The sequence below is a fragment of the Danio rerio genome, chromosome 24 (assembly GCF_049306965.1).
Source record: "Danio rerio strain Tuebingen ecotype United States chromosome 24, GRCz12tu, whole genome shotgun sequence".
NCBI lineage: Eukaryota > Metazoa > Chordata > Actinopteri > Cypriniformes > Danionidae > Danio > Danio rerio.
Genome location: NC_133199.1, coordinates 41,961,942 through 41,976,772, shown reverse-complemented (window position 1 = coordinate 41,976,772; position 14,831 = coordinate 41,961,942). Strand labels below are relative to the sequence as shown.

Genomic DNA, 14,831 nt, shown 5'->3' with positions numbered 1-14,831 from the left:
ACTTCAATAGTTGGTGGTTCATTCCACAGTGGCGACCCCTGATATATAAGTAATGAATGAATGGTTCTAATGCACTATACCTGGAAGGGGATGACGAGGTTGATTTTCTCTCCGACTCTTCGGATGTACTTGGTTCTGAGGTCACGAGGCAGACGGATCTTTGGGTGCTCTGAATCGGGTGGAGTAAATCAGTTTAAAATTAAGTGTGAAACATAATTTACCCATTCCAGGCCTCTTCTGTCCTCCTCACCCATGATCTCCCTGACGGTCACCGGCTGTCCCAGCAGTGCAGGAGGGCTTCGGCCTGCAATGTTCACTGCAACCACACGGAAGTTCATCTTCTCTCCGGTGGGAAGATTTCTGACCACGAAACTCTGGCGCTCCACCAGATCTGTGTTAGCGGGATGCCACTCCGACTCTGACACACAGACACAGTGCAGGAATAATTATTCATGGTAATTCAATATAAAATTACATTAAAAGAACATTATTTATATTCACATTACAATTAAATTATAGATTTTTGCATAAATAATTACATTAATAATGATTAAAGTGATTGTTTATATTTGCATAAATATTTACGTTTACAATAATTAAATCATACATTTAAATACATCAATTAAATCAAAAATAAAACGTGAAGATATCTTGTTTAATGTATTTATATTTTTGTGAATAAATAAATAATTGTTTACCTAAATAGTATCAAATACTTAAATAATTAATAACTCTTAATTAAATAATTAATAATAATTAAATCATAAATCAATCAAATGAAAAATTGATTAAATCATTTTTACTTTATTAATATTTGTATAAATAATAATAAAATATATAAATTAATATATATATATATATATATATATATATATATATATATATATATATATATATATATATATATATATATATATATTTATTATTTTTTTAAGAAATATATTCTTTTAAATATTTAATACATTTTACTTGATTTCAGTATGTTTATCATTATATCATTATAATTTTTTTAAAGCCTTATACTCACCCATCTCATTATTAAGATATTATTATAGTAGGATTAAAGCAGAGTGTCAGCTGTCTGTAATAATTAAATCATAAATTCAAATAAATCAATTTTAATTAAATCAAAAATAAAATTATAAAACGTTATTTTAATGCACTATTATCCTATGAATAATTATAAAAAAAATAAATATATAAAAATATAATATCTTAAAAATAACAAATATATTTACCTAACTAAAAGAATACAAATACTATATACGAAATAAAATACAACAAAAAACTGAGTTAAAAATGCCTTTTTTTTTCTTTTTTTTCTTTTTGTGGAGTTTACAGTGAGGTGTGGATCCCCTATGCTTCTTGCACAACCTCTATGAAGTGTTGATTTTAGGTCTAGAATAAATGTAATCTGACAGACTCACCTCCTTCCTTGCAGAACTCAATGATGTATCCGTCCAGACCTCCAGCGCCGATCTTCTCAGGAGCGAGCCACTTCAGAGAGCACGTGGTGTCCGTCACATCATCCACCGTCAGCTTTGTGGGCTCGCTGGTAGGGGCTGACAAATACAGAATATATGATTCATGTTTTTATTTTCCCTTGTTTATTTATGCTTTCGAAGTGCATTATGCGATCTTGATCTTTCTTCCAACAACTTTTAACCTTGACAAGTTTGAAAAAGTGACTTTTATGGACATTTGTAATAGTTTGCAGTGCTATATTGTCTGGGTTGGTGTTATATATTACGCTACAAAAACTTTAATAAACTGCCAGCACATTTTCTGTTATTTTGCAGGCTTATTTCTTATACATTATATCATTTTAAACTACTAAAATGTCAATAAAAGTCACGTTGTTAAATTGTAGAGTTGAATTCTCAACACCAAAAGTGGACAGAACAGAGATCAACATACCATAAAGCAATTCACAAGTATATAATATCTCTCCAATACTTGTACTTATGCTACAGTACAGATTATGGATACTCTACCCACACTGCGAACAGATGGATGGAAACCAATCTTATAAATGTGTTAAATAAAGAAACAGTCCAGTGTTCTCACCAATCGGCATGAACGGTTTCGAGTTGAGGCTGGGAGCTGAAATGCCGATGCCGTTGACAGCAAACACCCTCATTTCATACAAGATGCCCTCAATCATGCGCTTGGCCTCGTATGTGGTGCTCTCGTAGACGTCAAAGTTCAGTTTCGTCCATCTAGATGATCCTTTCTTCTTCCTCTCCATCAGATAGCCTGGAAAACACAAGCAGAACTGATTCAACTTTCTCATTCACATAATGCAATCAACATTTTTCCTCATTATTTCACAATAGAGTACGTCTAAACTTTATTCGTTTTATTTTCGTGTCTCCTTAGCTGGAGCATTAAAAAGATGTATTTCATTAAAAAAAAACATTCATGGAGCATTTGTATTATGTTTTAGAGGACGAATTTTAAATAATAATGATCTTTTTTTTTTTTTTATGAGAACACTTGTGTAACCTTTTCATATCTCTTAGAAAAATTCAGGCTCCCAAAAACTCACTTCTTTAGATGCCCTATCATACACCCGGCGCAGTGTGGCGCAAGGCGCAGCGCAGTAGTCTTTTGGTAGTTTCAGCTTGGCGCAAGAGTCGTTTTGAGGCGTTGTGCTGCGCTGTTTAAATAGCAAATGCATTAGCGCTCATTTGTGCGCCCATAGGTGTTCTGGTCTAAAAAGGAAGGCGTTCTGAGGCGGACCGCTGGCACGTTGCTATTTTGAGAAACTATAATAGATTTTTCATTAGACCAAAACTAACCCGGTCTAAACTCCAGCGTAGTGCCTAGCTTACGCACTGCTTAATATGCACAAGAGAGCAATAGGCAAATATCTTTACATATGAAAAAATTTAAATATTAAGGATATATATAGGATATAATAAGAATATATATAGAATATAAATATAAAGGATTAAAATATTACAAAACATATTATTTTCTAGCCTACATAAATATGAAAAACCACTGCTTTTATGTCTTCTTCATCTCGGGAGGCTTTTTTAGTTTCATTCATAACAATTTGCTTTTGTATAATGTTATTATTATTAGCAGTATTATTTAATATATCCATATTTATATTTGTTTTATTAAAAACAAGCTTAGATTTGCCCACCTGTCAGGTTTTAGACCATATGGGGCACAGCATGTGTTTTAGGATATAACTCAGGTTTTTGAGCACATTTTGTTATTATTATTCATTTATTCGTTTGCTGGAAATTAAAACTGAATTTAGAAATAGTTTTGAAACGAATATTTGCGCTTAACAAACAAAAGTAATTATTTATAGACTAATTGATGTCTGTGCGTAAAGGTTTCCCTATCCAAGAGCGAAAGTGAAAGTGGTCCATTATCTCTCATTCTCACGCAGTAGATGCTCTGTTTAACAGTTTTCTGTAAAAAAACTGTTAACTGTTTGCTTGTGAAATGCTCATTTTTTCCACTTAGACTTACTTTGCGTCCTGTAAATAGCGAATGCGCTCTTGGTGCGACGCAGCTGACTCTTAAAGGGAATGGGAGATGAGACTCTGATTGGTTTATTCTCAAAACACACCTATAACTCATTAAGAAAATAAACTCAAGCCTTTTAGACCATGCGCCGCGGCGCAAGGCAGATTTCCCGTCCTTAAATTAGCAAAAACGCGTCCTGACACGCCCTGAAAGCATTTGCGCCCTGCGTTTTGCGCTCTGCGCATGGACCGTCAAAATAGAGCCCTAGGTATTTGCCGACTGGTGAATTCATAAGAAATACATTTCCTCACTTCCCCCATACACCTCTTAAACAAGAGATTGATCAGATCTTGGAAATAAAAATCTCCAAGGGTTCTATCTCCAACATATATAAAACAATTTTCTCATTCAATATAATGTCAGACTCTTCATCTTTGTCCAAAATAAAATTAGACTGGTGATCAGATGTCAACCATGTTTTTTCAGATGATGAATGGCCAAAAGTTATTCATCGTGTACATACTACTACTATCTGTGCTGGCCATTTACTGATACAGTTTAAACTATTACACAGAATTTATTGGACAAAAGTTAAACTACAATAAACCCAGAATTTGATCCTGTTTGTAATAGATGCCGACAAGCTCCAGCTGCCCTCTACTGGCTTTGTCCAGAGTTGATCTCTTTTTAGACAGAAATCTTTAAATCAATCTCTGATATTTTTCTTCTGAAAGTTGAACCGTGTCCTTGAGTGGTACTGTAACGTTCACTTGCAGAACGTATTTTTCATAAGTGTGTGCGATTGTTGTATGTGGGTGTGTCGTTTCATGCATGTGTTACAGGTACGAACGGCATTGGAGGATCCGCATTTCGTGCTGATGACGTTGGCCGCTGACACTGGGTTTGCGCCGCCAATCACTGGTTGGCGTAGCGTTTAAAAGCCGAGCCCAAACTAGTGGTGGGCAAAGCGAGGCTTCGTGAAACACTGAAACTATCGAAGCAAATGTGTCGAAGCTTCGAAACGTTTTGAAACACCACTCTATGGTGACACCTAGTGGTCATTTTATCTGTATTTCACTGAAACAGCTTCAGCAAAGAACAGTTGAGCAAATTGATGTATCAAACCCCACTTTGTAGCCTTGAATCATCAGATGGTTTAGTCGAGCGGTTTGAGTACGTGACTACCATGCGGGAAAAATGGGTTTGAATCCAGACTGTCACAAGTGTGTTGAAGTGCTTTAATACCAGTTGGTAATGCTTTGTTATTGTATCGTTTTGTTTCAACATTGCTCTGACATACGAATAAACATTTGTAAATAAATTTGTATTTTGTTCATATAACAGGGTTGTTACTTGATCAGATACAGTTGTGGCCAGAAGTTAACAATAATTATTTATATTATTAATTAAATTTCCCATTGTATTTTATTAACGTCTATCCAAAACCTAAACCCATCACAGTACTGTAAAAATATGAATTATTGTTTTACAGTGTTACAAAAATGATGCTAAATTGATGGTGTATCCGCAGCTGTATCCTATCTAGGCTACACCATAAAACAGTAACATGATTAAAATACATAAAATCATGACTTTGGAGTATTTGTAATAGTCGAGATTCGAACCCAAAATAAATTTGAAATACAGTTCCATAGTGCACACTCACGGTCTACTAGGCCATACAAGTCGAAGAGTTAATAAAGATCATGCCAGTGAAATGCAGATTCTCCGGGTCTTGAAACGCCTCTGAAATGATCGATGCATTGAATCGCTTTTGTCACGTGACCAAGTGTTTCGAAACACTTTAGTCACGTGACCTGGGTGTTTCGGATCATGCTTCGGTACAGTGTTTCGAAACACTTGCGCTTCGGGATCTCGACACTGTGTCGAAACGTCAGTTTCACGTCAGCCATCCCTAGCCCAAACTGCAATGGCGATCTTTCTCTCTCTGTCTCTTTCTTTCTCGCCACTTCTCGCTCTTATTCTTTCTGTGGGTCTCTATGAGGACAGTCTCTCTTGCGAGGGCTAGTCTGAGAGAATGTGTTTTGCTTGTTTAATGCTCTTGTCTAAAGTTTGCGATTTAATAATGCAATGTATTTGCTTGTGAACTTGTCCAGTTAACTGACATGTTTGAGTGATGCCTCGGAAAGGTGTAGGAGTGAGTAAGTCGCGCGATATACATATACAACACTCAGATGCATATTTTGTATCAGTTCATTAGGTTCAGGAGAATGTGCTGTTTTCTGTATGTTTTGTTTTTAGTTAGAGCAGTTTAATTAAGACGTTTGGTTTGTTGAAGATGTTTCTTTTCATGCTTTTCTTTTCATATTTAGTTTAGTTTGGTGAAAACAGTTACTGAGTTTTGTTATATTTCTTTGATTTAAGCACATTCAACTACTTCCTCTCCCCCCAGGTAATTCATCATTTAATTATTGTAAATATTGTTCTTTCACTGTATAATATATTTTCACTGGTTTCATTGGATGTATGGGCAATAAATAATCGCTGTGATATTTGGTTTTCAGTTTATTTCTTTCTCCATCCGCTTGTCACACACACTAAACTATTGTATGTTATGTCATCTACTCCTAGTTTAATATTAACAACGTAACAGGTACTGTTTGGACTCAATCCTACAAATGTATCGCTGTCATCTCTGCAGTCAACTGTATTGGGTTTTGCTTAATAATTGCTAAAAGAATTATCCTATTGAACTGGAAAAAACCTTCTCGGCCAAATTACTTCCATTGGATGAATTTGTTCATTCAAAAACAGAAAATTAGATGTACAATTAATGGCAAAACAGAGGATTTCTATACAGCTTGGCAACCTTTTCTGTTGTATTTTTAAAAAAATGCTTTATATATATATATATATATATATATATATATATATATAATAATAATAATAATAATAATAACAACAATAATAATAATTCCTTACATTTATATAGCGCTTATCTGGGCACTCAAAGCGATTTACACAATGTGGGGGGGGGGGGGGTCTCCTCATCCACCACCAGTGTGCAGCATCCACCTGGATGACACAACGGCAGCCATTTTGCACCAGACCGCACACCACACACCAGCTGATTGGTGGAGAGGAGACAGTTATGATATGGGGAGGGTTAGGGGGCCATGGTGGACAGAGGCCAGTGGGCAGATTTTCTATTGCCGGGGTTAAACCCCTACCACTTTTCAAATGACATCCTGGGATTTGTAATGACCACAGAGAGTCAGGACCTCGGTTTAACGTCTCATCCTGAAGACGGCGCTCACTGAGCAGTTTAGCTTCCCCATAACTATACTGGGGCATTAGGACCCACACAGACTGCAGGTTGAGCGCCCCCTGCTGGCCTTTGCTAAGACCACCTCCGGCAGCAACCTAGCTTTCCCATGTGGTCTCCCATCCAGGTACTGACCGAGCACAGCCCTGCTTAGCTTAAGTGGGCTGCCCGCTAGCTCTCTATATATCCCGTCTTGCATATTTAACCCTGTCTGTTGCTGTCTTTTTCCTTCTCCTTTTTCTCTCTTGCTTTTGAATGATACAAACTTATCTAAGAGAGTATTAGGAAAAGAAATTGCGTGATAGTTTACATTTAACGGTAATGACCTACTTAGATGTCATTTGTTAATTTATTATTATTATTATTATTATTATTATTATTATTATTATTATTATTATTATTATTATATGTGTATGTATGTTTTTTTTAATTGTTTGGCTTGCTTGTTTCTTTGTTGTTGTTGTTGTTTACTTACTTAATTTTCATCTCAATATGGTTAAGAGAGTAAGGAACGTGTTTAATTACCACTCAGTATTTCTTTCCTCAACATTGTGAAAATAATGTATTATGGTGTTTCTTTCCCTCACTTGTAAAACCTCTCTGATTGAGAATTGTCAATAAAAAGAGTTAAACTTAAAACCTTCCACGTCTCAGATAAATAACTTTAACTGTGTTAATTATTTAAAGTGATAGTTCACCCAAAAATGAACATTTACGCACTATTTACTCACCCTCAAGTGGTTCTAAACTTTCTTTTTCCAGCTGAACTCACAAGAAGATATTTTGAAGAATGATGAAAATCGGTAACCATTGACTTGCATAGTAGGAAAAACAAATACTACGGAAGTCAATGGTTACAGGTTTGCAGGATTCTTCAAAATATCTTCTGTAAAGAATGACAGAATTTGCAGTTTTGGTGATTGAATTAATTTAGAAATAATTCTCATGCATGCACTGGCTGTATTTTATGACCTGAGTTAAGTGTGTGCGTACTTGCAGTGAAATTAAACTAGCTTGACATCATTTTAAAACTAAATCATTTAAAACACAGTACATTTGAAGTCCTGTTTACCCTTTAAAGGTGCTCCTCCATCAAACTTTGGAGGATCCCAGACGATATTAGCAGTGTCTTCTCCAACTCCAGTGCACTTCACGTTTTCAGGAGGATCAGGAACATCTGCAAATGAACAAAGAGTTTAAAAATATCTGCAGCAGCATGGGTTTGAGTAGCCAATCGCAGCGGCCGCCCAAAACCTGTTGCACCATATCCCGGTTCACAACAGTGTTTTTCACCCCCGAACTCTGATTTTCAGAGACATGTTGGCAGGTTAAGGCTGATTTATACTTCTGCGTCAAACACCGGCGTATGCTACGGCGCTGACACATAGCCCTTCGCCGTGGCCATCGCCGTCACTGACGTGCACCTCTCAAAAATTGTAACTACACGTCGCAACAACGCATAGTGCAAGCTCTGTGATTAGTCGGCTTGGTAGCGCTGACGAGTCAGGGCGGGACCGAGAGCCGCGCGAATGGCGCGAACCCAATGTAGCGATTGTTTACAAGTGCTGAGTCCCGTGAAGGAGCTCCGGATGGAAAGTTTTGTTTTGTGTTTACCTCATAGTTTAAGTTGCTGCACGTCCGCCGGTTCCTGCCTCAAAATGAGCGAGTTTGAGCCACTTGTACATCCCGGAAGTGTTCAGGAAAAGCAAAAAACCAACGAAGAAACTCGACACAGAGGAACATTTACACCTCACTGCCAACTAGCGTTTCGGAAGTGTTAATGCAGACCGACAGAGACAGCGCGCAGAAGTATAAATGCACAGCCACGCGCGTTGCATGCGCCATGGGTTACACCGGTCACTTGACGCAGAAGTATAAACCAGGCTTTAGATGATCTCTCACTTTTGTATGTTGTAGTGCTGTATTTTTACAGATTAGTTCGCATATCAGGAATGTATGTTTTGTTAGCAGATTGAAATAAGCGAAGTCCGCATGTGTTTAGTGCTTTTTCTTAACACAAACACAACAGCAGTCTCGTAGTGATTGGGTTGCTTTTTAGGGGTTAATAATTGTGATATCCCAATTGCAATAGAGATATACTGTAGACTGTAACACTGTAAAAAGATATCTCTGTAGATGGAAAGCATTTCATGTCACGTTCAGGCTTATAATCGTAAAGTGTGAGCAAAATCCCCTGTTTTGTCATCACTTTAGACATTACGCTAGAGAATCATTCAAACACTGGCTCTAAAGTGACGTTGGTGAATTAGTAACGGCTTCTGCTGTTTCTATGTCTGCAGATGTGAATGAATGAAGAAAGTAGTTCCTAATAAAAAGGAGTTTTAGACTCTCCGTGTTTGATTTTCTTATTATATACACGTGTTTGATTTGCTTATTTTATATATATATATATATATATATATATATATATATATATATATATATATATATATATATATATATATATATATATATATATATATATTTTATCATCTGGGCAAACTAAAAGAAATAAAACTTTCCAGAAGAAAAACATAACAGCAAATACTACTTAATTTATCGTCAACTAATCTTCCATCTGAATTCACCTCATAACATAATAAGTAGGGAGTATTTGATAAAACTGCTTTCTGCCTTTGACTTCGGTTTTATGTCACAGAATGATTAAAGGTCCCGTGAATTGTTTTGTAATGTGCATTTTGATTCGATGTTTGACGTTACTAAAACATGGAGGAGGCAGGACATAGTAGCTTCTTCCCTTTTTTTAAAACAGCCATTAGCATTTTGGTTTATCAGCCAGTGAGAGAGATTGAGCTCAAGCGCATCAAATGAAAAGGGGCGGGGCATGCCAGACACTAGAGAGCATTTGATTGGTCAGAAGTTTTGCTGAGAAACTGAAGTATGAGGTGATGTGCATAAAACCGTTAATCCATTTGGGCAGAAGTGACAAACTAGAAGCCTTACATGTTTATATCAAATTGATATCTTCTAAACACAAATGTTGGTGTGCACTAGCTCATAGATATCCTAAAAACCAACAATACTAATATCTAAAAAAAAACTTTATTTTAATTTCATGGGACCTTTAAGTCATAGCAGATGTGATTGATTTATCTGATCTGCTGCTGGATACACACCTACGATTTTGATGAACAGGTTGGCTTTGTCTTCTCCCGCCGGGTTGGTGACGGTAATGGTGTAGTTGCCTTCATCTTCTCGCTCTGCTCCTTCAATGATGAAGCAGCTCAGGTCTTTCTTGTTTTCCACACGCACTCGGCCCTCTGAGTCTGTCACCGGCTGCAAAGGCACATCGCTTGCATTGAGCGCCATTCACTAGTATGGGCTTTCAGAATAAACTTTAACAGCAATATTTCACAGTAGGTATTTTTGTTCTTGCAGATTCTACATTACCCACAAAGCCAAATCTGAGATAAATACCTTGGCTAGATAATGACATGTATAGCTGTCTTTCCTTATTGTTGAATGTCTGTACCTTATCATCCCTCATCCAGCAGACGGTGGGAGCAGGTTCTCCAGTGATCTCCACATCCAGACGCAGCTTGTTTCCAGCAACAACAATGATGGTGTTTTGGGAAACCATGTTACCAGAAACATCCAAATGGATTTTGGGAGGATCTTAAAAAGACAATTTCAAGACACCAAAATGAGAATGTATTGAATTATCATTTTATTTATTTTTTTTATACAAAGATGTTCTAAAATATTGAAATGAGACTAATTGTTAACAATAACACATCTCTGCTTACAATTACCTGAGTGCTGCATTAGGAACTTATCAAGAACATTTAACTGCAAAAATGGTCAACAACAAAATAACTTTTATGGAAGCAATGAAAAAACTATAAGAAGCAATAAAAACACCACAAAAGCAATCATGAAAAAAGACCTCTATGAAAGCAATAAAAAAACTGTAAGAAAGCATAAAAAACATCAGAAAAATTTTAATGGAAACAATAAAAAAGAAACAATTTGAAGCAAAAAAAAATTACATGGAAAGCATAAAAAATGTAAACGTAATGAAAAAAACTATTCAAAAGCAGTAAAAAGTATACGGAAGCCATTAAACAAACAAACAAACAAACAATCAAACAAACTGAAGCCATGAAACAAAAATATCACTACAAAAGCAGCTTAACAAAACTATACCGAAGCAATAAAAACTATTCAGAAGCCAACAAAAACAAACAAACAAAAAACACTTTGATAGCAATAAAAACAACAACTATATGGAAGCAAAAAACAACAAACAAATAAACAAACACTTATAGCAAAAAACAACCATGTGGAAGCAATAAAAAACTATACGCAAATAATACTAAAGTTTACAAAAATCGACAACAAATAAAAAAACTATGAAAACACTCAAGAAAAAAAAGAAAACAAAATAGATGAAGCAATAAAAAAAACTACAAGGAAACCCTCAGAAATATGAAACAGATGATACAATAAACAAAAAAAATAAAAACTAAACGTAAGTAATAAAAAATTATACAAAAACCATGAAAAACACTATGAAAGAATTTAAGAAAAACTATATGAAGCAATTAAAAAGCCCTATAAGAAAAGCATCAAAAATGTAAATGAAAGCAATATTAAAAAAAAACTATACGAAATTTGTAAAAAAAAAAACTATACAGAAGCCATAAAACACTATAAAAGCATTTAAGAAAAAACTAAATGAAGCGATTAGAAAACCCTATAAGAAAAGCTTTAAAAAATGTAAAATGAAGCAATAAATAAAAAATAAAAAGTGGAATTTGTAAAAAAAAAAAAACTATACAGAAGCCATAAAAAACTACATAAGAAGCAAATCAACCTATATAAAGCAAATAATAAAAAAAAACTTTAGCAAAGCAACAATAAATGTCAACAGAAGATATAAAAAACCTCTACAGAATATTACAGCCATAAAGAAACACTATAAACGCAATCAGTAAACACAACTATTTAAAAACTATACAGAAGCCATAAAAAACAAAGAAAATACTTCTATGACGAAATAAAAAAACTATAAGAAAACCATCCAAGAATGTGAGCAGAATCAATAATATAAAAACACTACGAAAGCAATAAAAAAACCTAGATGGATGCCATCGAAAAAAATGTATACGGAAGCAAATAAAATAATATAGATGGAAGTGATAAACAACTATAGAGAAGCAATAAAATAAACACTAAATAAATAAAAAACACTAGGAAAACAATCAAGACAAAACAACTATATGGAAACAATAAAAAACTATACACAGGTGAAAAAGAAAACTACGGAATTAATTAATCAAAAAATAAATAAAATCTACAGCAAGAAAATGTATGTGTAAATGTCCTACCTTGTCTGGGAACGTAGTCAATCTTGATTTCTGGAATAAGAATGAAGATCTGGTTATTTAGACATTGAACATCACCAAATCTGAGGTAGTTTTGCTTACTACAGAGTCTTACCCAGGAAGTTGAGTTTAGCAGAGATTGAGAGCGCATAACCATCCGGCACAAATGTGTAATCTCCAGCATCCCCCGGCTTCACGTCGTCAATGGTTAAACGATGAATTCTGAAAGGAAACACGCATTTCAAACAAAGATATTAGCGTATAAACACACAGGTGGTGAAGTAGGCTTTTAGGTATTAGATTTTCTTGTTGAAGTAATTGCTAAGCTTTAATCATGCCATATGGGTTTTATCAGTATACTGACAAAAGTTGCAAACAAGGGTTATTAAAAAGAGCTCTAACTTTCTGTGCAATCATTAAACGTACATTAAAGTTTAGACAAGTTTAGATTTGTTTTCAAGTGAAGCTAATCTAGGAGCAATGCTGACCTGCCGATGTGAGAAATCTTGATGCGATCACTAGGAAGAACTTCCACTCCATCCTTAAACCATTTGCCTGTCACTTTCTCATCAGACACTTCACACTTGAACATAGCTTGCTCTGCCGATTTGACCGTAAGATCGGCGATACTTTGCAACACTTCCAGTTCCTTCTCTAAAAACAAATTGGACAACAAAGAAAAGTTTTCAATTTCAGGCTGCAAACTCTGTGGTTACATAAATAAACAATGGTCGAATAGAGAGATCAGATGTTAAGAATCGTTTCATTTCCTATCCTATCGTATCATTTTTTTCATATCGTATTGTTTCATTTCATATCGTTTCATTTCACATCATATATCACAACACACCATATCATACATAGTATTTACTATGTAGCGTATCATACTGTACTGTTTCGTTCCATTGTATCGAGTCATTTCGTTTTGTTTTATATCATATCATATGCCATATCGTATCATATAATATTGTACCATATCATTTAGTTTCGTTTCATTTCGTATCTTATCATATCGTTTTGTTTCATATCATATTATATATCATATTATATGTCATATCGTTTAGTTTTGTTATCATATCATATTGTATTGTTTTGTTTCATATCGTATATCACATCATATCATATATCAAATATCATATCGCATCACACTGTATCGTTTTGTTTCATATCATATTGCATCGTTTTCATATCAAATATGACAACATATCATATTATATATCGTATCGTACGGTATCGTTTTGCTTCATATCATATTGTTTCTTTTCATATATTATATGTCATATCATATTGTGTCGTTTTGTTTCGTTTCATGTCATATCATATCGTTTCATTTCATATTATATATCATATCATATCAAATTGAGCCATATAATTTTGTTTAGTTTAATTTCATATCATATTGTATCGTATTGTTTAGTTTCATTTCATATCATATCGTTTCGTTTTATATTATACTATATATTGTACCATATCGTATCGTAACATATCATTTTTTTTCATTCAACTTCATATCGTATCGTATTGTTTAGTTTCATTTCATATCATATAATTGAGTTTTATATAATATTATGTATGGTACCATATCGTATTGTACCATATCATTTTGTTTCGGTCAATTTCATATCGTATCGTATTGTTTTGTTTCATTTTATATCATGTAACTTTATTTTATCTCATATTATATATCGCACCATATTGTATCATACCATATCATTTTGTTTTGTTTCATTTCATATAGTATCGTATTGTTTAGTTTCAAGTCATATATCGTGTCGTATCATGTTGTATATTTTTGTTTCGCTTCATATCATATCGCATTGTTTCGTTTCATATTGTATACTGTATCATATTGTATTTTGTTTTGTTTTCGTATCTTTTATTTATTGTTATGTTAGCTTCATTAGTTATCGTCATGACAAAAACTATTTAGAAAAATACAAATATAATAAATACAATAAAACTATTCAAACAGACAGATATGCAACAAAAGTTATAATACATCACACTTTTTTACATTAATATTTTTTTCTTTTTTTGTCTAGATTTGACTAATCAATTAAAAAGCCTTCTACAAACATAAAAAAATTGGACAATCCAATAAAATATGTTTAACAGAGAGAAATACAAAATAAAATGCACAATATTTCGAAATACAAATTGCATATTTGTACAAGTATGAAAGATGATGTTTTGAAGAAAACTGAAAACCTGTAGCCATTGATTTTCACTGTAGCAAAAACTAATATTATGGAAAGTTAATAAACAACATTCTTCAAACTATCTTCTTTTGTGTTTAACAGTAGAAAGAAATTCATAAAAGTGAAGAGTGAGTAAATGATGACAAAATTTTAATTTCTGCGTGAACTATTCCATAAAATCTTCTAGAGGATCAGATGTTACCTTCAACAATCAGCTCTCCTTTCGATTGGCCTCCGTTGGTGTACACGTAGAACATGCCGTTGTCTTCCAAAGTCGCTTCTTGAATAATGAGACAGTGGCGCTTTCCATCCTTTTTAAAACGATACTTTGAATCTTTGTCTTCTCGAGACAGCTGCTGATCCTCAAACAGCCTAAAAACACACATACAATCTTGACAATATACTTAATTGAAAATATTCTTACCTTATAGACTTGACAATACAGTTTAAGTCAGAATAATTGGCCCTCCTGAATTATTACTCCCCTGTATATTTTCCCCACTTTCTCTT

General features: G+C 34.2%; 1 protein-coding gene across 9 annotated transcripts in view; it reads right to left on the bottom strand.

Annotated features, from left to right (window-relative positions):
* The window catches only part of mybpc2b (myosin binding protein Cb), a 218,292-nt gene that overhangs the window by 15,073 nt on the left and 188,388 nt on the right, over window positions 1-14,831 (bottom strand). For all 9 annotated transcript variants that reach the window (XM_073940355.1, NM_001013511.2, XM_073940354.1 and 6 more), the window contains 11 exon segments: window positions 14,524-14,693; window positions 12,612-12,777; window positions 12,239-12,345; window positions 12,127-12,156; window positions 10,269-10,411; window positions 9,913-10,072; window positions 7,848-7,952; window positions 2,068-2,256; window positions 1,428-1,562; window positions 251-418; window positions 81-169 (listed from right to left, as the gene is read on the bottom strand). In XM_073940355.1, the coding sequence (XP_073796456.1) occupies window positions 81-169; window positions 251-418; window positions 1,428-1,562; window positions 2,068-2,256; window positions 7,848-7,952; window positions 9,913-10,072; window positions 10,269-10,411; window positions 12,127-12,156; window positions 12,239-12,345; window positions 12,612-12,777; window positions 14,524-14,693 (1,462 nt within the window).